The 22900-nt window shown below is 34.2% G+C and overlaps 2 protein-coding genes across 4 annotated transcripts in view; one reads left to right on the top strand and one right to left on the bottom strand.

Moving 5' to 3' along the window:
- The window catches only part of LOC145284740 (lymphocyte-specific helicase-like), a 208632-nt gene extending 203879 nt beyond the window's left edge, over positions 1-4753 (bottom strand). The window contains exon 1 of the mRNA XM_080133683.1: positions 4616-4753. The gene's annotated coding sequence lies outside the window, so the exon portion shown is untranslated. The remainder of the gene's footprint in view (positions 1-4615) is intronic.
- Positions 4754-5730: 977 nt separating this feature from the next.
- LOC145284741 (extended synaptotagmin-2-like) overlaps positions 5731-22900 on the top strand; it is a 153320-nt gene continuing 136150 nt past the window's right edge. For all 3 annotated transcript variants that reach the window (XM_080133687.1, XM_080133686.1, XM_080133685.1), the window contains exon 1: positions 5731-6829. In XM_080133687.1, coding sequence (XP_079989813.1) covers positions 6476-6829 — 354 coding nt within the window. In that variant the 5' untranslated portion in view covers positions 5731-6475. The remainder of the gene's footprint in view (positions 6830-22900) is intronic.

Below are 22900 nucleotides of genomic sequence, written 5' to 3'. Positions count from 1 at the left end.
GCACAGCAAGAGTTCACTGCCAGCCTTGTTTGTCCTGAGTGCAGCAAGAGTTCACCGCCAGCCTTGTTTGTCCAGCTTGCAGCCACCTCATCTCACTCAATCCTAGCAGGGCAATGTTGTATCGGCACATCTCTGCTGACACTTATGCTGCCTTCTCTGCTTCATACATGGTTTTGATGTTCCATGTAGCAATGGTCGTGGTTGTTCTGGTCGATAAGAGGGTTTTTGGCACTGAAGCGTCCTTTCGGCTTTGACCACAGCATGTCATTCTTTCTGCAGGTGCAGAACCTTCCTCTCCCAGAACCAAAGTTTCTTGGGGTTTTGTTGTGGATGCTTTTGTAGCAAGTTCTTTTTTCCGGGGTGAGGGTGCTGGTCCCACACCCAACCTTCCCCAGAAGGTAAGTAGAGTTCTCTTAGTCTGGCCTCTACCCATCGACCTGTCTGGCATGGGTGGCCCTGCCAGAAGGTGAATCTCCTATCGGCTTAACTCTTGGGGTCATTAAGGCACGCAAGCTTCCCAACCAACTTCAAGGTTGCACTCCCTTTGGGAAGGTCAAAAGACCTTGCAATGCTCTAAATATTCATTTGTCCCCTGCATGTTTGTTAATATACTCAGCAGGTGAGACTACATTGATTCACAAAAGAAAATAGATCTTTATTTGTGCCTGCCTTGGCGGAAAGCTGGCATGGAAAAAAACGAAGTAGCAATTGTACAAAACAGAAATAGCAAATATAAATGTCAATTCAGTTTACAGACAATATCTTTTTTTTTTTTTAATAAAAAATGTTCTTACTTTTCAGTGAAATGTTGTGCTCGTTGCTGTCAAAAAAGAAATGTTTTTATTTTTAGTGAAAAATATTGGAGAAAATGTTTATATTTTGGGAGGCAAAATGCATCTTTTTCTGTGAAAAGTGTTTTTTTTTTAAGAAACAGGCAGAAATTGTACAAAAGCAAATTCTATATATAACGAGTCTTATATAATTTTTCTGGTCAGTATACTCTTCCACCACTATGTGTGGTGGTAACATAATCATCTTTTGCTGGAGCTTTCACTTCAGATGTATGTTGATGCAATGTGTATGTAGAGGGAATGTGTGGCTCTTGTGTTTTTGTATCAAGAAAGATTCTTTTCACCTTGTCAGTAGTTACTGTCTCTTTTTTGCCGCTTATATCAAAGATAAAAGTTTGTCAGTGTGTGAAAGCACATGATAAGGATCAGTATAAAGTGGAGTTAGAGGAACCTTCATAGTATCTTTTCTAAGAAAAATGTATGACCATGTCATACGTCTTTTAAATCTGAAGATTTGATGGTCTGTTCCCTAGAGCGCATCAGTAGGAGCTTATTGAAATAAGTTTGGAGTTTTTTTTTTGTTTTTGTTTTTTTACTAGGGAGTCAACAATTATAAGGCCAGGGTAAGGGTTAATGAGTGTACTGTAGTCATCAGGACAACAGTATAGTAATGGTTAATGGTGTAAATTGGGTTTTTGATTATTTAAGAGGACAGCTCAATAGAAACTTGGTTGCATTGGAGTTTAAGATGATCATGTTGTAGTCAGCTGGAAAGTAGATAAGCAGTTCTAGGAAAGAAGTTTTGTTCATAGAATCTGCATTTAGATTTAGGCATAAATAGAGAGTAGGGAAATTTATTGATAATGATTGTAGTAGACAAGCATTTTCTGTAAAGGTTTAGCAAGGGGGACCACAGATTGAAGCTCAGATGAGCACTTGCCAAGAAAATAATGATAGAACAGTGATAGGCTCGCAACGTTTTTTCTGTGGGAAAGAGGTTGAAGAGAAGAGAAAAGGGCATCACCTACTTTGAAGTCAGTTTTGAACTTCGTCCAGGCAGGATAGGGTCTCCAAGCAGCCCCCCCCCATATATGGCAACAGTAGTGCAATTCAGGACGTACTTGGCTTTTATACAGGTAGAGGATTGCATCAGTAGTGAAATATCTACTGGAGCGGTAGAATGATCCAACCATTTTTGCATTGATCTTGGCAATGTAAGTGTTTCATTTCAGATCTGCAGTGAAGGTCAGTCGCTGAAGCTTGTCAAAATATTGCGATTGCTCAAGACACAAGCCATTCATTTCAATTGGGACCAAATAGAGGTCAGAGCGTTGATGATGGAAAAAGAGAAGCTTGGTTTTAGATGCATTAAAATTAACCAGCCATTTTTCCCCCATTGCACGACATGTTCAATGGCAGAGGAGAGAGAATCAGAGAGATCTTGGTCATTGCCGGCCTTTGAAGTGTTGCCATAAATGGTAGTGTCGTCTGCATAAATGTCTACGAATGATCTAAGAATGTGATTTGGGAGATCATTGATGTAGATCAGGAAGAGAGTTGGGCCCAAGATGAAACCCTGAGGGATGTCAGCATTGATACTATGAGCTTATTTCTGCCCATTAATGAGTACTCTTGTAAACCTATCTGAGAGAAAGGATTTAATAACTGAGAGGACATATAGTTTGTCTGTCATCCCCAGAAATCTGTGTAAGCTTTTTGAGTCCTTAGGGACTGGAAAATTTTCCAACTCTTTAATTTTCCTTGAAGTAGGCAATAAACCTTCTTTGTTTACGTGGAAGCCTAAAAAGTCTAACTCTGGTACTCCAAATACACACTTATCTAAGGGAATCTTTAAATTGTTATCGCTAAGGATTCTAAATACTCTATCTAAGTCTTCCTTGTGTTGTTGTTTGCTATCGCTAAAGACTAATATGTCATCTAGGTATATAAATACGCAGTCTAACTTTAAAAATATCTTGTCCATAAAATGCTGAAATGTAGCCGCAGCATTCTTTAAACCAAATGGCATGTAATTAAACTCAAACAAGCCAAAAGGTGTCACGACTGCTGTTTTAGGCACATCGTCAGGGTGTACCTTAATTTGATGATACGCTGAGGTTTAATCTATTTTAGAAAAATACTGTTTGCTAGCTAACTGCGTGCAGAACGAATTTATATTTGGTATCGGATAGCGATCTGTTTTCGTAATGCTATTTAGTGCACGGAAATCACCGCAAGCTCGATACGAACCATCCGCCTTCTTTACTAAATGCAACGCGGTTGCCCACTCGTTACTGGAAGGCTGGATAACTCCAGTATTTTAAATTTTTAAATTCCGCCTCCGCTGCGTCTAATTTAGGGCCGGAAAGTTGTCTGGCTTTAGCAAAGACTGGTACCCGGCTGCCTGTATCAATTCTGTGATACACTCCACCATAGTCTTTGTTTGTGCCGCTATGTGATGAAAGTACATTATCATATTTACTTATTACCTCGGTAATATAATCTGCTAGGTCGATTTTATTAATTATTACTGCATCGGTTCCTGTTACTGCATTCACTGTAATTTCACGCTCCGTTACGTTATCACGGATGGATCGATTTTTGCAATCCACTATGATATGAAATTTGTTCAAGAAATCGAATCCTAGCAAAGGGTTAGTGACATCTGCGATCACAAAACTCCATTGGAAAGATCTTCTCAAACGTGGAATTTTTATTTCTAAGTTCGTTTGACCATAGCATTTTATACTCTCCCCGTTAGCGGTTGAGATATGCACAGGGGTTGGCTCCAGGGTAACTCCATTTACTACGGAATGTGGCAAAATGGAAACACTGGCCCCTGTATCTATAATAAAATTAACTTTAGCTGCTCCTATCTTGGCAGAGACTTGTAATAACGGCGGGACCACTGGAGCAAACGCAGTCCGCCTGTCTAGTTTTCCAAGTCACTTGGGGTGGGGGAGGAGGGGCGCGAATTAGGTAGCATTTGTCTACTGCTCTTCTTCTTTGGCCACTTACACCAGGGCTTACATGTGCGAGCCTCTTCTGCAAAATAAATATGTGCTCTACACATCTTCGGTCGCTGTTTCCGTCGATATGGACGTAAACTGGCCGGGATGTTTTCAAAAGCGTGTCTGGTGGTACTATAATCGTTTGCCTGAGTATGACTTCTAACCGCCTGGAATACTGACATATTCTCTATCAACGGCATCAAATTGTCGGACAGTCGACCCAATTCCGTTAACGGCATCTCGGTGTGGGCTGCTACCACTGGTGCTATTTGCTCAAGAAGCGCACGTATAAACTTGTGGCGCACTATCTCTTTGCTCGCTCCTATCCTATTCGCGACCGTCACCATCTCCTGGAGGTATAACGATGGACGACCAGATAATGTAGTGGTCCTCATCAACTTTTCATAGGCAGATAACACCGACTCCTTTAATTTAGCGTAATTAAGTGACTGTAAGATTGCTGGGGGAATATTTGTCACTACGTCCGGTGGCAACGCGCTAATAACTGTGTAAAACTTTGTATTGTCGGTCGTCACGTGTCGGAGATGGAACTGCGCTTCTAATATAGACAACCAACCGTTTACACTAGTCTCCATGAATTGTGGAGGTTTAATACTAACTTGCTGTGCGTCCATTATTATTATTGTTATTATTATTATTAATATTATTACTACTACTATGGTTATTAGCTACTATCAGTTAATATTATTTCTTCTTTTTTATTTACTTGTAATGGCGACTAAAGGAAATTGCTGGAGAAAAGGGAAAAAGGTGTGATAGAAAGAAGAGAGAGAGAGAGAAAAACGTACTCACCAGAGGTTAAATTCAGCCGTTACTGGGATTTATTATCATTAGTTTTTTTGTTATATATATATATATACGTATATGTATATATATATATAGTAAATGTTCTTCGGGGGGAAAAAAAGAGTTCGTCTGGTGAAATTTACCACTTGTGTTCCAAAGATGGTGTATGTTGTCACGCACGTGCGTTTCAAAGAAAGTTTTTGTATGTGTGTGTGTGTGTCAGCACGCTGTTTGTGAATCGGTTTTAAGTGCTCGGGCCGCTTTCGCTGGAGAATAGTTTTTAGACCTGGTTCTAATTTAGCAATTTATCTGATGAAAATCACATAAAATGACTTTTTTTTTTTTCTTTAGTGTAAAACCGTTTCACAAAAATAGCAATATATATATATATACATATATATGACTGGCATTTCTTAGGAAGCGGATTCATATATACCTTATTTTTGTATAGTTTTACTGTTGTCCTCGAACGTTCGCTTCTCTCTTTCTTTTTTTTTTTTTTTAAATTTCTTTTTTCACTCCGTCCCGTTCTCCTGGGTTTTTCTTGAAGATTGCGTGTATATACGCGCACGGGGTTCACCATATTATGGTATTATTACCATACATTAATTAGAGGTCACCATTTCGGTAGGCTCCCACTTTGGGGCGCCTCCGATAACAGGGAGAACTGGAGCGCTGAAATAGAAAGAAATACTGGTAAAAGAAGACATTGTCTTCTTATAAAAATGAGGACGTGTAACGCGACTTTGTTATGAATTCATGAGGTTTTATATATCCAATATATATGTGTGTTTTCCCGAAACTCGGGTTACAAAGAAAGACAGTGCATTTTGTAAAGTCTGTATTAATGTTCAATGCTCCTCTTGGCTACCTAATGGGAGCTGAGGAGTGAGGCGTGTGTTCTGTCTCTAGTTGCCGTGGAAGTAAGAACGTTTCCTTCACTCGAATGTCCCACATAAACCGTTCTCGCTTTTCATTGGCTGGAACCTCTGATGACGTATAAGAAGAAAGGAAGGAAAAGAGAAAAGAGTAGGGAGAAAGAGAGAACTAAGGTGAGAATACAGCCTAGTCTCGTAGTAGTAGCAGTTCGCTACAAAGCAAGCCGTCGTTCATGCTGCAGCGCGCGCGCGTAGCGTAAACGGAAGCTACAAAATGGTGGAAAGTTATTCGTGGGTTCGGGGGTTAATACCATGCAAACGGTAAATTTGCCCCAAGTTTGACTATCAGATTCGTTGTCAGCGACCGCAATTACCTATAAAAAACAAATTAGAGTGGTCGGTGTTCTGTAGTAGCGGATATCGATATTTACCTTTTCTTTTTTCTTTTTTTAAATATTAGCAGTTTATTTGAAGCTTCTTCCTTTAAATGGTAAAAAAGTTAGGATGATAATATTAAATTAAATTACATTATATCGTGTTACATATAGGGGGGTGGGTTAAAACTGTGGCGCGCATTGGAGGTACCTAAACATTGTTTATTACTTTATTTGTATATTTTTTTAATGCCAGCTTTTTCGGGCTACTTACATATAATCGCCTTAAAAAGTAGAATCTTATTGGCAGGTGAGGAACAAAAGTCTCCAGTGTATCTAAAATTGTAGGTAAAAATCTCGTTTAAAGTTTAAAGTTTCGATGCTAATTTTTACATGTGAGGTGGATAATAATCTGTTGAAATTACTTCGATTAAGGGTAGATAAATATTAGACATTAACAGTAGTTATCTCGCTTGATTTCGTGTATAAAATAGCGAACGCAACCTACGCACGCAGCAGTTGATCAGGAGGAAAGGAGAGTAGTCAACACCAGCTGTAAGACTCGGGCGAAAGCCTACTTATTTTGTTAAAAGGAAGTCAAGCTGACAACAAAAATGTCTGGCGAAGAAGGACGTTCTGCTCGCCCAGGACTTGTTCGATCTCAATCGAGTCGTGATGGGGCAACCTCGACGTCCGCTACCACTGAAAAGCCCAAAAGGCGAAACCTGGATGATACCCTGGTGCTTTCGCTGGTGCAGCAGTATTTTAAAATGGCTGCTATTGTTTTTGTTATTTGGATTGTTGGTTATTTAGGATTCAGTGTTAGTTGGCTGATGTTAGCATTGGTCATTTATATGTGGAGAGAGAAATATGCCAAAATTAAAGATGAACAGATTGAAATCGCCCAACACGCTTCTCGAGATGAGAAATCGTCTATACTAGCCCGGGTTGAAGATCTGCCATCTTGGGTACGTGTTATTTTATTTTATTTGTTATTTTATATGTGTGTGTGTGTGTGTGCGCTGTCGGTATTGATTCTAATTTTAATATTCTTGTCGGCACGAACAGACAGTACTACTAGTATGTACGACGTCATTTAGGAACTGCACCTTGTTGATGTGTTTTTAATCAAGGATTCTTTATCCGTCCAAGCTTACGCATAATAAACATTGTCATTTTTTTTTTTTTCTCGGCAGCATTTTTTATGCCCGCCACTAGTCATAATCAAGGTTTTGTCTCATCTGACTAGCAACACTTTGAAAAAAAGTTTGCTCTGAATATTTTTAAAAACTATTGCTTTTCTGAAATTATTTGAAGTTTTCTTTTGGTATTATTATACAAACACCGTGACAGCGTTAGTGTTAGGGTTAGGGTTAATTCGCTGTCACGGTGTTTGTATAATATTACCTTTCTTTTTACACTATGCATTTCTGTCATTAATGCAAAGAAAAACGAAGTATTAGAATTTGTTTAATCAATAAAATACAAGTGACCCCGGGACCCCCATCCTTCAAATTTGGAAGTTAATGAATAATTTTATTTAAAAACGGACGACTTGGTTTTATTTGATTACGTGCCTAGGTGTGTTGAGCAAAAAAAAAAAAGAGTCGTAGTAGGCAGGCTCGAACCCGTGTACCGCAAAGGAGGAAAAGAACGTGAAAAAGAAAAAACATGATTTCTTTGCCGCCTATCGCCAAATCGGTAGTGGCGAAGGTTTAAATTAAGGCTTGTCAATAGAAAAAAGGGTATGACTTTTTCGAAAATATCGGGGAAAAAAGCGACCCCTCCCTGTAGAAAAGTGCCCAGTTGAGGGTGAAGAAATTAATTTTTTTAGCCAATTCTTCGATATTCGTCGTCCGAAGGGTCGAGCTCCAAAACGATACCGATTTTGTGAAAATCCGTCGCCTCTGTCGAAAGTTTTAGGCAAACATATATTTAAACAGACAGGCGAGATTTATATTATAAAAGTATCGTATCGGTATTGTTTGGTTATTTAATTAATTGAATCAAATTGCTATGAAATCATTGTTGTAATATCTAGTTATAAAATTACTGGATGTAAGCTTTCAAAAGTTTTAAATCTTTACCCCCCCCCCCAAAAAAAAAAATTCAAAATATATTTCCCATAGCAAATATATCACACATACATATTTTGTTAGCTGCCCTGTTTTCTCAAAAAAAAAAAAAAATTAATTTTTGTCCCATCCTTCTATCTATAAGTGTGTGTGTGTGTGTACAGTTCCCTACTAAACTACTCTGTCAATTTTCAATCTCTAGATTTGACGTAAAGGGTATTGAGATATGGGAAAATCTTAATCAGTTTTCGGCCAGAAATTTGTCTGTCAAAGGGTCAAAATTCAACGATCTGACCTTTTGAAAACTCTACCAAACTCTTTCGCTAATTTTGAGTCTAAACACTTGAAATTTTAGATGTAGGTTACTTGGACATGGATCAAATTTTTTAATCTGATTTGAGCCCAAAACGTTAAGGGGTGGAGTTAGCTAATACCAACAAGTTTTTTAAAAAATTGACCTCTGCGGTCTTTACCAAATTACTCCGTCAATATTTGGTCTAAACATTTGAAATTTTACATAAAGTGTATTCAGACATAGGGCAAGCTTTTTAATCTGTTTTGGGCCGAAAAGTTGGCTGCCAAGGGGTCAACATTGCAGTCTCTAGCAAACTATTCAGGCAATTTTGGGTCTAAACAGTTGAAATTTTAAATAGAGGGTATTCAGACATGCAGTAACCGTTTTAATAAGCTTTTGAGCAAAAATTTAGCAGCCAGGAGGTCAAAGTTGAAAGAGTTGACCTTTGTAGACTCTACCAAACTCCTCTACCAATTTTGGGTCTAAACACTTGAAATTTTAGATGTAGGTTACCTGCACATGAGTCAAACTTTTTAATATATATACACATTAAGTTATGAATAGTACATAGGGCCCGAGCAAAGCCGGGCTGAACTGCTAGTACATATTAAAAAAAAAAAATGCCCAATTTTTAAGTTAGGCGAATAAATGGGAACTTGTGTATTTAATATAAATATAATTCAAGACATTGGAACATTCTAATGGAAGTTAAAGGAAACGTAATGAACTTAAGTTACCGTTCTTTAGCTAGCCAATAAATACAAACCCATTTCACTGTAAATAATGATTACAACACCTTGAAAAAAAATTAGAATTTACGTGCCAAACTGCTATAAATTTTAATTTTTTCAAGATTTCTTTGATCTAAAAAAAAAAGTAGAATCTCATTGGGGTGGAGTTAGCTAATACCAACAGGTATAGGTTAACATGGTCTTAAATTTGAATATCCTTTTTGATATATATGATTCTATATTATCTTTACCTGGCATAGGTAACGCAAACACTTGATCTTCCGGACCGGGACGTTTAAGTCGATTAGGTTTGGTCAATGTGGGGGAGACCCTTCAGACAATTGCTGTTTATTTGGAAACTGCCAGGTTTCCCCCTTTTTTGGGAGCTGCCCCCCCCCACATTAAAAAGAATGACCTTGTGTCTAATTTGTTTTTGTGGGAAAGCAAGCCACAGCATTGTCCGGGTGTCTGGAGGTGTGTGTTAAGCAAAGAAAAAAATTTGTAGGCGGGCTCAAACTCGTATCGTGCAGGAGGAAAAGAACATGAAACAAAAACAAAATGTGACGCCTTTTTTGTTGCACACATCACCAAATCGCAAGTGGAGGAGGTTTAAATTAAGGCTAGTCAATCGAAAAGAGGGGATGACTTCCGAAAATATCGGCGAAAAAAGCGACCCTCTCACTGTAGAAAAGTGCACAGTTGAGGGTGAAAGAATTAATATTTTAGCCAATTTTTCGATATTTGTCGTCCGAAGAGTTGAGCTTCAAAACGACACTGATCTCGTGAAAATCCGTCGTCTCTGTCGAAAGTTTTAGGCAATCATGCATACATACATACATACATACATACATACTATGAGAAACTCTAGTTACAATGCCATTTCATTACAATTCTAGTAGGCAGCCTGTAATTGGTCAATTTGTATGGGCCAAGATAATTTGTTGGCACCTTTTTTTGTAAACATCCATTTTGTTTTCAGTCTATGAAAAAACACCTGGCAAGAGAAGCTCGCCAAAAGTCGGCTCCAAGAAGAATGCCTTATCGAGAATGGAGCCGCAACACTTTCTTCATGTTTATATCACCTAAATGTTTGAAAAAGGACTTGAGATCTCTACAAGCAGAGACCCCTTTATATTGTGCCGAAGTTATCCCAATTAGAGGATGGCATCATTTGAATATCATGTTTATATCACCTAAATGTTTGAACTTTTCTCAATTCAGTTAGTGTCCCAAGGGACTCGATTTATGCCTAATTAAACGCACCAGAACTCTTGCCGAGAGCACCATGAATTATCATGGACCTTTTTTTGAAGGAAAACCACGCTACCACTCCAACAGGTCCTGGATATGACCTTAAACTATATCCGATGGTGAGGCCCCAGCTTGCAGGCTCTGGGGAGTGTGGAGCCACCCTTTAATTGCCATTGCTCCTAGGGCCACTCTGACCCGGAGTGGTAGTACCTGTTAGGGTACCAACTATGGGTTAAATAGAAACTAACTTGCTAAAAACATATATTCTATTAAAAATTTTCTTCAAAATCACCGGATTCGGCATTAAATAACCTAAAAAGGGTTGATATGCCGTAAAACAACAAATAGATGAGTTTTTGATTTAATATTTTATTTCTGCTTTATAGAGTGAATTTTTTTTTTCAAATATCTAAAAAAACAACAAAAAACATTGAATGAAATAGAAAAAATTGTAATTACACGAAATTTTCTGAACAATATAACAAGATTATAAGGTTTCACTTAAAAAAAAATGTTCAACGTGGTTTTTAAAAAGGTTTTAAACTTTGAACTTTACAAGTAAATTTGCAAATAACTTTTTTTTTTTTTAAATTAGCTTATTTTATTTATTGATCTTATTTTTATTTTAATAGACATTTCAAAATGGGGTGAATTAAAAAAAAGAAAGAAAAAAAAAACGCTTGTCTAGAATATTATATTTGGTTTATTAGAAAGGGCATAAAATTTCATTGAACCTGAAAATATCGTAAAAAATTGAACCAATAGAAAAATTGACAGATTTTTAAAGTTTAAAAATTGAAAAACATTTAACTCGTAAAATTCAATTGATTTTATTACGTAAAAAAAAAAAAAATGGCTGCATGAAAGCGCGCAGGCACTTTGTAAACTTTTAATTTTTTTTTTTTTTTAAATATTTCTATTTTTTTAAACAACTTTTAATAGTTTATTTTGGAAGTATATTTCCATAAAGAAAATAAACAACCCACTTTAAAAAGAGAAATTACGAGTTTTTATATTTTATTCGCAGTTTTGTGTTAGGGGTGTTAAGCACCCTCTGAAAATCTTTTAAATTTATATATATATATTTAATTTAATATATATATTTAATTTTTTAAAATAAACACACCCTAAATAAGATTACCTTATGATTTCATAGAACCTCACACCATTGTACGCACCCACCGCGTCATATTTGGCATTTTCCTATCTGTTTTAATAATAAAAAATATAAATAACAATCCAAGTGGGATCGCACGCACGATTTATTTATACTGTTTTAATATGGTAACTCTCAAACCTATGTGCTGGTATACTTAATTGAAGAAGTCTAATACTGGCAAGGTGTTGTAAGAATATTGTTTCTATTTTTAATGAGTGTCTGTTGCTTTATCCTTTTTTTTTCTATCTGTTCATTTCCAAAATGTATGTTGGCAGCTAACATCCAAACAAAGAAATAAACTATTAGAAATAAATCTTATTCAGAATTTACACTTATTTAAAAACAAAAATACAGAAAAATCTGTAACTACTCGTCTCGTCACGGGCCGAAAATATATTCCAAAAATTATGCAAATTGATAAAGTATTTTTTCAAAACTAAGAAAATAAAAATTTACGATTTTTAGCGTACTGTATTGAACTGATTTTTTTTTTTACCTTTCAACTTTGAATTGAGTTGTTTCCATATTTATTTAATCGGATTTCATCATGGCTGATTAAAACACGACTCGCTAGTGGTAATTTTTTTTTTTTTTCTTGAATAAACTTGTACTTAAACTTTTAACGCCTTTGTTTACAGAACCAGGGCTTTGTGATTTTCTAAAAATAGATTCTACTGTACATGTTTCTATTTGTATTGATATTTTTTAAAGCTGATAATTATATTTAAATGAAACCTTTAGATGTAACCTTGAAACTTGTGAAAATATTAATTTCACTCTTCAATAATTGGACACAAACTATTTTTAGCATCTTACATTTTTTTTTAAACATTATTTTATTTCGTATAATCACATATTCAATTTGGCATGAAATTAATTTTATTTGCAAAAAATCCGCATTTTTTAAACAAACTTTAGAATTGTTGACATTAGCTTCCCCAAAAAGGCTACTTACACTGGATTGGGACAAAAATAAGAATTGCCTCAGTCTGGCGAGGAAGAGATCCTTCTGAGGCAATTTATAGTTTGTTTCAATCAGAATGCCTTTATTTGGGGAAACTGAAATTTTCACAGACATTCAACAATGGCGAGATTTTTTTTTTAATTATATCCTTGAAGTCACTTCGACTATTTCTTCCATTGGCTTTTTCGATGATTTTTTAAAAGTTTCTAAAAATGTTCTTATGCATTTTGATTTACCCCACTGATTCTCTATTTTTTTTTTTTTTGCTATTTTTTAAATAGCAATGTCCATTATTGAAGATTAATTTTGGTCTGTTTATCTCTCTCTCTCTCTCACCCACTCACGCAAACTAGAGAAAAACGTCCAAATTGGGTGGGGCATGCCACAAACGGTACTAAAATAGAACTAGAAAATATCTCCTTCCTCCTACCTGTTCTACCGCCTTCGTGTCTTGTTACCTAGCAATTAGTTATTACTTGTGCTGCCGTTTCTCCTGTATGATTAAAGGTTTCATAAAAGCAAAACCGATCTTTTAAAGTTCAATCTAGCACTAAATTAAAGTACTGCGTACTTTTCTTATTTGGAAAATGTTAAATAAAAATTTATTTTTTAAACTTGGACTCGGCATTTTGTGAACGTATGTGATAACGGTGATACCCGTTACGGCAATACATTTGAACAGCTACCAATACGAGTCGAAAGTAAAAGCCAAAACTGTTAATATACTCTTGCAATAAATTGACAATAGAATGGTACTTGCTGTACTCTTGTACTCGGGGCTCTTTTGCTTTAGATTTGTAACTTGTGATAACGTTGTTTTTTTGTTTTTTTTTAAACCAAAATATTAGCTGTGTAAGCTGTTCATTAACGATTTCATCATTGCAGTTTTAATTGCTTTGAGGGTAATTTCAGAAAAAAAATGCATGAAGTCTTGTACATCATTAAAAATCAGATTTTTATGGAAGAATTAAAAAAAATTGTTTATTGGCATTAGTTTGATCTATTTCACCTAAAATTTAGTTAATTGAATTAAAACATTTCAATTGCTTTGTTTTGGTTCGTGGAATTTTTACATGGATGATAATGTTCAGACAAGCATTTTAAAGTTTTAATCCTTGACTTTTATAACTTTGTAATTCATTTATAATCAAAATATTTGTAAAATATTAGCAAGAAATGATAAATTTTTTGATAGAAATTCTGCAAAATCTAAACTTTAAATAACATCTGTCGACAATCTGCTTCCAATTCGCCAAAAATGTCCGTTTAATAAAGAGGCTTATTATCTGCGCTAGGATTTTTTTTGACATGCCAAACAAATTATTAATGCCCTGTTTCTCATTTCAAATAATGAATTTGCTATTTAGCATTTTGGTTATAGTCAGTTAACGCCCGACATATCTGCTGCCCGGAAGAGGTGGCAAGGCAAATCAGTTTCTTCAGTATTTCTACAATAGAAGAGAAAAAAGCGATTTATTGAAAAATGTACAATAAAAATTAACAATTTTACAGATAAAAATAACAATTAGTCTTTATTTCCACTTTTAATAACAAATTTTTTATTTTATTTGAAATTTGTTCAGAAGTTTTTTTATTTTCATTGCTTTAAAAATAAGTTTATGTTTATGGAATAATAAAATTATTGAAAACAATTTCAAGCATCATAAAAACATTTCCTTAATTCTTAAAAAATAAGGTACTTGTACAGTTTAGTCAAGACATTAAAAAATGAAAATATCGAAAAAAGTTTAAATTGTATGTATCCTTTATGGGACGAAGTTCTCTGAAAAAAATTTTATCAAGTAGTTTGTTTTTTCGCTGTAAAAAAAAAAAAAAACAAAAACAAAAAAGTTATGATACCGAGCAAAATGTTCGAGTTTTAAGAAAAGAGAGATGGGGAGGGGTGTCAGCGCTTTAACTAGTTATCTCCCTTTGACATTTCTAAAATTCAAACAATTTTTTTTTTAATCCAAGATGGCCGCCTTCAACGCGCTCTCATAAAAACGTTTTTCCGCTGTAAAAAAACAAACACAAGAACAAAAAAAAACAAACTGCTTGATGAAATTAAGTGATTTTTTGTTTTCTCGGAGAACTTCGTTCTATAACGGATACATACAATTTAAACTTTTTTTTGATATTTTCATTTTTTAATGTCTTGACTAAACTGTATAAGCGCCAAAAATAGACAAAACCGAAAACATTTTTCAATGATTATTAAATAAAAAGAATGATCAGAAAAAAAAAAAAAACGTGATAAAAAAAGAAAATACACATGCACAGGAAGATGAATTTAGATAAAAATCGCAAAAGGTAAAAATGGTACTTTGACAATGGAAAAGCAGGATCGTGCCAAGAAGTGCAGCGCTAAACTCTCCTTCGAGTTTTTAATAGGACTACCCCCCCCCATTTAATATTTACTAGACATTTACACAGGTTGGGGGGGGGGGCTAGATTTTTTTTTTTTTTTGAGTGGGGACTAATCACGGTCAACTTAATGCTTTCTGCTAGTTTGAGATTTTAGCAAGCTAGTGTGAAGTCTTTAGAGAGGTAGAGATGAGGAACATATAACTGTATTGCTTGCAAAAGCAATAGCTATATATTCCTTTCTTTTGCTAATTCGTTTGATTATTCATCATGCTTTATAACCCTAGCAAAGCTATTATCAAAGAACCAGCCGAAAAAGCCAGGTATATAAAATCAACAGTACATTCTTTGATATGATGAGCGCGTTTGAAATGAATGTTTGTTTAGAGCACACTTGAAATATGATACTTTGATGATTTTTTTCACGTTAAACTTTAATTCAAGCCATTATGTATAAAAAAATATATGGTATAATTGCAAATTGGGGAAAAACAAACAAAAAAACCCCCGATAATTTCATAAATATTAGCAATATTTTCCTTATCGGGACTCTAAAAATATAACCCTATCATTAGCAGTGTCAGAAGTCTCCATTAAAAATGCGTGATAAAAACTTGAATAATTAGACTTACTATCTTTCGAAGCTTATAACTACTTGAAAAATGTAATTTAAACCCTCATTTCCTTTTTGTTTTTTGTTTTTTTTTCAATAAAAGGAGCAAAGACCAAATTTTAAAATAAAAGGTTTAATAGCAAAATATGCAATATTTATTTTTTTTTTTTTAATCTGTTTTCTTTAAAAAAGACTTCAAGAAAATCAACAAATTTTAACTTATGTCGAATATAATAAATATATATAAATTTCAAAAATTCACTTACCTATAAAAAATACAAATTAATGGGTACTTCCATTCTTCATTGTTAAGAAGTTACCCATATTTATATTTTATATTCCATGTACTTTTTAAATAAAATATTTTAAGGAAAGATTAAAAAATACTGCAACTTTAAATTGTCATGTCAGATAGTCACAGAGCGGGTTTGTCTCACTTTTTCCCAGTTGAGAACTACGGTGGCCTAAAAGCACCATAATTAATCTCACTTTTCTATTTCTGACATGTGTTTGCTGTCAACAAAAGTTAATCATATGGGTTACTGTATGTGAAAAAGAAAGTTTACTTGTATAAACGAACCCCTCAACAAATTTTCCATTTTTTTTTTTTTTTTTTTTTTTTTTTTATATTTCTTCTCTTAAAGAAATACATGAGTTTTTGATTTAAAATATTTTATTTCTTCTTTATGGAATGAATTTTTTATTTTTTTTATTAATATTTAAAATAAAACATTGAATAGAATATAAAAAATTATACTAAGTGCTTAATATTTACTGGAAAATATTTTCAAAATGAGGTTCCACTTAAAAAAATTTTTTTTTTTTTTTTTTTTTTTTTTCAAGGTTACACTTTTGACTTTACAGGTAAATTTTCACATAACTATTCCTTTGTTTTTGTTTTAAATTAGTTTATTTTATTTATTAATCTTTTATCTTCAATTTGAATTTCAATTTAAACCTTAGGTGAGAAAATTTTCATTTTAATAGACATTTCCAAATGGGGGTGGGTGAATCTAAAAAAAACGTTTGTCTAGAATGTTATATTCATTTTATTGGAAAGAGCATAAAGTTTCTCATTAAACCTGCAGATATCATAAAAATTGAACCAATTTTGATAGATTTTTAAAGTGAAAAAATTGAAAAATTTAACTCATAAAATTCACTTCATTATGTGGAAAAAATGGCTGCATGAGCGCGCACACTCACTTTGTAAACACTTTTTTTTTTCTTTTAAATAAATCATATTTCTATTTTTTAAAACTTTAATAGTTTATTTTGGAAGTATATTCCATAAAGAAAATAAACAACCCACTTTAAAAGGAGAAATTACGAGTTTTTTTTTTTTTAATTTTATTCGCTGTTTTGTGTTAGGGGTGTCAAAAATTCCCAAAAAATTCTGACACACCTACCTTATCTGTTTTCTTATCATAGAACGGTTGGCACTACTTGTTTTTGAATCGAGTAAACATTTCAATGTTTATTGTAAAATAATTCTTATTAAAAAAATATTTTATTTTAAATCAATTCTGCCAATTTTCTGGATGTTTTTTAAAAAAATCGTTTTAGGGCAAGAAAATAAAAGTAGTTGCTGCCAGCAGTTAAATTATTAAATTAAGTTTCCATAAAAAAAAATAAATTGAATTTAGATAAATATGGCAGCAGTAAAATTTTATTTGCAGATTATACTAATATTTATGATACAATATTTTAAAACTTTCTTGTGCTTCTACAGGATTTTAACCTAACTAAACCGACCCCCCCCCCCGAACTAAGGGGGCTTAAGCCTATTTTAAATTAAGGTATTGGGAGCTTAGCCTGCACTTCTTGAACGATCCTACTCTTCCATGTCAAAGTGCTATTTTTACCTATTTAATCACTTTTGCCTTTCCCCCTCCCGAGTGCTTTTTTTTTTTTTTTTTTTTTCCTAAGCACATAAGGGAGATATATGGGTGATAGAAAAAAACGAAGGAATTGATTTGCTTTTAGTAGCAACCACACCAGAAATTAGGAGTACGTTAGCTGATAATAACCAATATTTTAAGCAATTCCAAAACATTGAGAACAAACACTTTATTTCTTGTGTTCTTTCAATTCTTTTATGGCATTTCTTTATATTCTCCAAAAAAATATTGAATGAAAATTAAATTCCTATTAGAAATCAGCCTTACTCATTTTTCTAGTTTCAAATCCTTTGCGTTTCTGTATCCTTCGAAATGGACGGGGGTGGGGGTCTCTCCTCTAAAACAAATTCTGTTGAGTTGTAACAATATCACAAGCAATTGAAGACTGGGAATTTAGATTATGAAAAACTAATTTTTATTTAATTTATATACGAGAAAATACATACTGCAGCAGCAAAATCTGACACTTTATGAAAAATAAACGGAATGGACAATAAAAAAATAATTGTTACATCACTCTTATTCTGTTAGATTCGATGTTACATCACTCTTATTCTGTTAGATTCGATCAAATTAATTGAAAGAACCCCCCCCCCCCCCGCCACTGGGATTCATGGCAAAATAACACTAAAACATAAGCAATTAGATCTCTTATTCTCAAGATGCAGATAAAAAATGTTGAATAACGAACACCTGCAAATATAAGACAACGCTGTTAAACAATTAATACAAATTTTTCTACATAAAATTACTAAGAGATGTATAAAAACTGGGTATGGAACCTATTCTACTGTTTCATTTCACAGAACAAAAAGTCCATGAAAATTTACTAGTCAATGAGAGAGAAAAAGGGGATAAAGTCAGTTCCTTTTCTTTTTTTATATAGGACTTTGTTTTTTTTTTTTTTTTTTTTTTTTTTTTTTTTTTTTTTTTTTTTTCCTGGTCGCACTATTTGTTTACAAGTTATCCAGTTTTCTTTCTATATTGTTGCTGGTCAAAAAATAGCTTTTGTTTATTTCTTATTCTCTCTTCTCTTTCGTTACTTCTTTATTCATATTTCTTTGTTTCATTTAAAATAATACTGAAATTTGCCATTCTGTCCATTCACTTCATATCTTGTCTGCCACAAGATGAGATAGCAGAAAATTGTATATCGTAGACCCCCCAAATTACCCTGGCATTTTACCGCCTCTTAACCCTTTATGGTGACTGCCAATCTACTACTTTTCTCCTTCATCTCCTTTTTCTTGTATGTAGTTTTAAAATGAAAATACAAAATAAAATATGTAATCCAATTACATGATGACATAACAATATGCAGAGATCTGGCAGTTTATTTAGCAACAATAAGTTACATTATTTTTCAATGTAATTTACTGCCGGCAGAGATGACCATCTCAAGGTGGGCATGAAATGAGTTGGGAACTTTAGCAGGTTATCCTTATCTGTAGTGGCAAATGCTTCCACAATGGCAGTCTTCGAAAACTTTACTATGTTGTGGGCATGCTTCTTAGTTTTGGCCAAGAATCATGCCCCCAGAAGGAGGTTGAAGTCTGGTGAGGAGGGCAACTACTAGTCTAGCAACCAATGGCGAGACACCTTGAGCAGCCACATCTGGGTTGTCTTGGTCTTGTATTCAAGAGTGGAGTGCTACTGGAAGACATAGAGTAACCCAGTGGTGATCTTTCCTATTTAGGGCTTCAGCATTCTCTTTAACATCCCTGGTAGATACTTTCCTTTTTGTCAAGTATCGAATTTTGCTACAATATCCTGCTGAAAAAAAAAAAAAAAACCAGTAAATTTGGATTGAGGTCAACAAAATGAATGCAGAATTTTTATTCAAACCAGCGAAAAAAACTGACCCACTAAATTATTGCCCGAATAGCCTCCTCCCTCTTTTCACCAAAATATTTGAGTCCTTAATTAATCAAACTCTAGTCCAACACCTTACAGCTGCTAAACTTCTGTCAGAACACCATATTGATTTAGGCAAGCCTGTTCTACTGCAGATATTTTAACTGTGATCTCTGAACGTTTATACCAAGCACTGGATAAAGCAGGGGAGGGGAGGCAGTAGCCCTTGATATATCCAAGGCTTTTGACAGGATATGGCACGATGATCTTCTGATGAAAATAAAATCCTATGGTATTACTGGACGAATACTTAGCATAATTAGATCCTTCTTAAATTAGAGAAGAATCCAGGTTGTCCTCAATGGGCGTATGTTAAAAAATTTTTTATATAAATGTCGTCAGCATACATATCCATCTCTCAGACAATTTTGTCAGGGAGGTCATTTATGAATATTAGGAATAACAGAGGTCCAAAGATAGACCCCTGAGGCACTCCGGCATTTATATTATTGTTTAGATCAGGGGTCACCAAACTTTTTTCACAGTGGGCCGGATAACTGAAAGAATGACGAGCGCGGGCCGCATAATCATTCTGTTCAATACTTGCAAGCCAGAACGAAAGCTCTGGGGAAAAAAGACGAAAAACTAAGTTTAGCATTCCATGTTAATCAAAAAACAAAGACAACCAACATTTTATTTACTAAAAAGTTTTCAAAGGTGACGTAAGCAAAAAGATAATTACATCAAACCTAGTGTGCACATATCCGAATCTCACAACCCAAACAGCAAAAAAGTTTAGTGAGATTTGTGAAACTGACGTTTGGCTTTCAAGATATCATCAATGTTTGGTTTGGAATTGCTGCATCCATCAAGAGAATTGCTTTCAAATGATCATCAGTCAATCTCGTTCGATGTGTTGACTTCACATACTTCATTTTTGAAAATGTTTGCTCACAGACATAAGTTGTTCCAAACACTGATGCCATACCAGCGGCAAATTTCTTCAATTTCGGAAACTCAGGATCAGGTAAGCAGCGGTAAAATTCAACAAGTTTTCCTTCTCTGTGCTTCTTTCAACAAGTCATTTGAGCTCCAACTGTAGTTCAACTGGCACATCATCAAGGTTACAATCAAACGGATTCTGGAACAGAAGAATGTCACTCACAGTTCTGTTGAGATCTGAAAATCTCTCCAAAAAATGCTTCTTCAAGTCACGAATAATCTTTTTTGGAAAATCGAGGTTTCAATCTTCAGCGATTGAAGCGCAAAACTCTCTGAAACGGTGAAAATGAGAGTTTTCTCCTTCCAGTTGTGCTTCAAACAATGACAGCTTTCTCCGAAATCCTTTGATGATTCTGTAGAGATCACAGACGAGGTTATCCTTTCCCTGAAGTTTCAAGTTCAGTTCATTCATGTGGGATGTGATGTCGACCAAAAAAGACAACTTTGACAGCCAGATAGGATCTGACAGTTGTGGATCGGCTCTATCTTTTTCAGTGAGAAAAACATCTATTTCGTTTCGGAGCTTGTAAAAACGAAACGGGACTTTACCACAGCTGAGCCATCTCACTGCTGTGTAATAAGGCAAGTCGCAGAAATCAGAATCAATTTCTTCAAGAAAAGCCTGGAACTGACGGTGATTGAATGAAGTTCACAGCAGAAACGACTGGTTTCAGTACACAAGAAATATCTAAGTCTTTCCCACAGAGTGCTTGCTGATGTATGATGCAGTGTATGAACAGAGCACCTGGAATTTGAGGATCTTCCAACTGAGTCCTGATCTGCCCCACCAGACCCTTCCTCCCTCCAGCCATGTTTTTACCTCCATCAACTGTAACACCTCGAAGCTGATTCTACTGAAGGTTATAGTCTTGCAAAGTTTTCTGCACTTCCATGAAAATGTCTTTTCCAGTTGTTGTTCCATGCATGCTGCAAACGGATGCCAACTCTTCTGTTATCTGAAAGTCCGAATTGACACCACGAATGAACACGAAGTTGTGATGTACTCGAGAGATCAGTGGACTCATCCAGCGCCAGAGAATACCACAAGAAGTTCCTAGCTTTCTCACATATCTGTAGCTCTATGTTCTCTCCAAGTTCTTCTGTTCTCCGCATAACTGAACTTGTCGAAAGGCTGATACTTCCAAACAAATCGGCTTTCTCAGGACACAAATCATTTGCTGCTTCCATCATACACGCTTTGTTGAAGTTGCCATCAGTAAACGGTTTTCCTCGGTCTGCCATCTTATGCACTATTTTGTAACTTGTACGAGTGACAGATTCATTTTCAGCAAACTTTCTCGTGAAGAGGTTTCTTGGAGTTTCTAAACCACGTTTCATGAACTCATATTTCTCAGAGCGTAACTTTCCAGAAAACTTTGAATATGTTGATAGATGTTTTGTTCCATAGTGATGCCGAATATTGTACTCTTTCAAAACGGCAACACTTTCGCTACATATCACGCAACTAGCTTTCTGGTCCTTTGTTTCAACAAAGAAGTACTTTACTCCCCATTCTTCATTGAAAATGTGACACTCGGCGTCCACTTTTCTTTTCTTAGAAACCATAATGAAGGGTGAAGAAAACAGGCTCTGAAAATGAAAAAGAAATTGAATTAATTTTGGCGCTTGAGTAGTTTGGCTCTTTATCTACTAAGTGTCAGAGTACAGAGCGATCAAACACAGTACAAGGCCTGCCGACCAGTTTTACACCCCTTACGGCAGGGGGGTAAGGATTTTAAAAATGAGTCAATTTTGACTGCTTTTATATTGTCTTCAAACAAGTTGAAACATCTTAATTTTGTATAAATATAGACATATAGGTGAAAGTAATCCAATAAATCACCAAATGACAGTCAAATTATCAATTCAATCCCTCATTTTTTTAAAAAATTGAATATAAGTATTATGAATATAATTTTTTGATCCTTAAAAGGACTTTTGAATAACAGTAAATAGATAAAAAGTAAGTAATTCTAATAATAAATTAAAACCAATCTTTGCCAGGGTTGATAAAAAATTTTAATATGCTGAAAACAAAATCAGAGTCAGGAGCAAAACGTTTCCCTTTTCAAAAATTTTCTGAACTTATATAATCACATTAAAATTTGCTAATTGATTAAAAGAAATATTAATATATCTGCCAAAAATAATTGAATACCAGTCCCATGGAATAGAATGCAGAACATGACATATTGAAATTGACCTGTGCACCTTGTAGAGATCTATAACAAGATTATTTTATCTGAAAAATCATAGAATTTATTTTTTTAAGCATCTTATCAATGAAATTAATAAATAATCATGCCTGAACATTTTTTTAAATTAAAAAAAATATGGGGAAATAATAATTTTTACTGTGATCATTAAATTTTAAAACTTCAAGAAAATTTTTGTATTATTATCTTAGATTCAAAAAAGGATGCACAATCATAATATAGTCTATTTTGCTTTAGTCGATTTTCAGTAACAGAGAAGGTACAAAATTTACTTTAAGTAAATTTATATTTTGTGTCTTTAATAAACATTTATCAAAAATATGCTTAAAAAAAAAACCATTAAATTCCTTAATATTAATAGCTCCAAATAAATTATTTATAAGTTTTGGCGAAAAGTACCCTAACCATAAATTTTTTGAGACAACGAAAAACAGCTATATAGAATTAATTAACTCAATTACAATCCGACAAAGATTTAATTTTTATTTTATTATTAGAATTACAATTAGCGATGACGCAAGATCCTTTCGTCAGGCGAGACCCAACAGAAAAACTCTGAGCGAGAATTAAAAAAATATATAAGCATAAGATATTTGTACTATTATTAATTCTAT

Source organism: Euprymna scolopes, chromosome 9 (assembly GCF_053919585.1).
Source record: "Euprymna scolopes isolate OS-2025 chromosome 9, ASM5391958v1, whole genome shotgun sequence".
Lineage (NCBI taxonomy): Eukaryota > Metazoa > Mollusca > Cephalopoda > Sepiida > Sepiolidae > Euprymna > Euprymna scolopes.
This window is presented reverse-complemented; position numbering and strand designations above follow the sequence as displayed.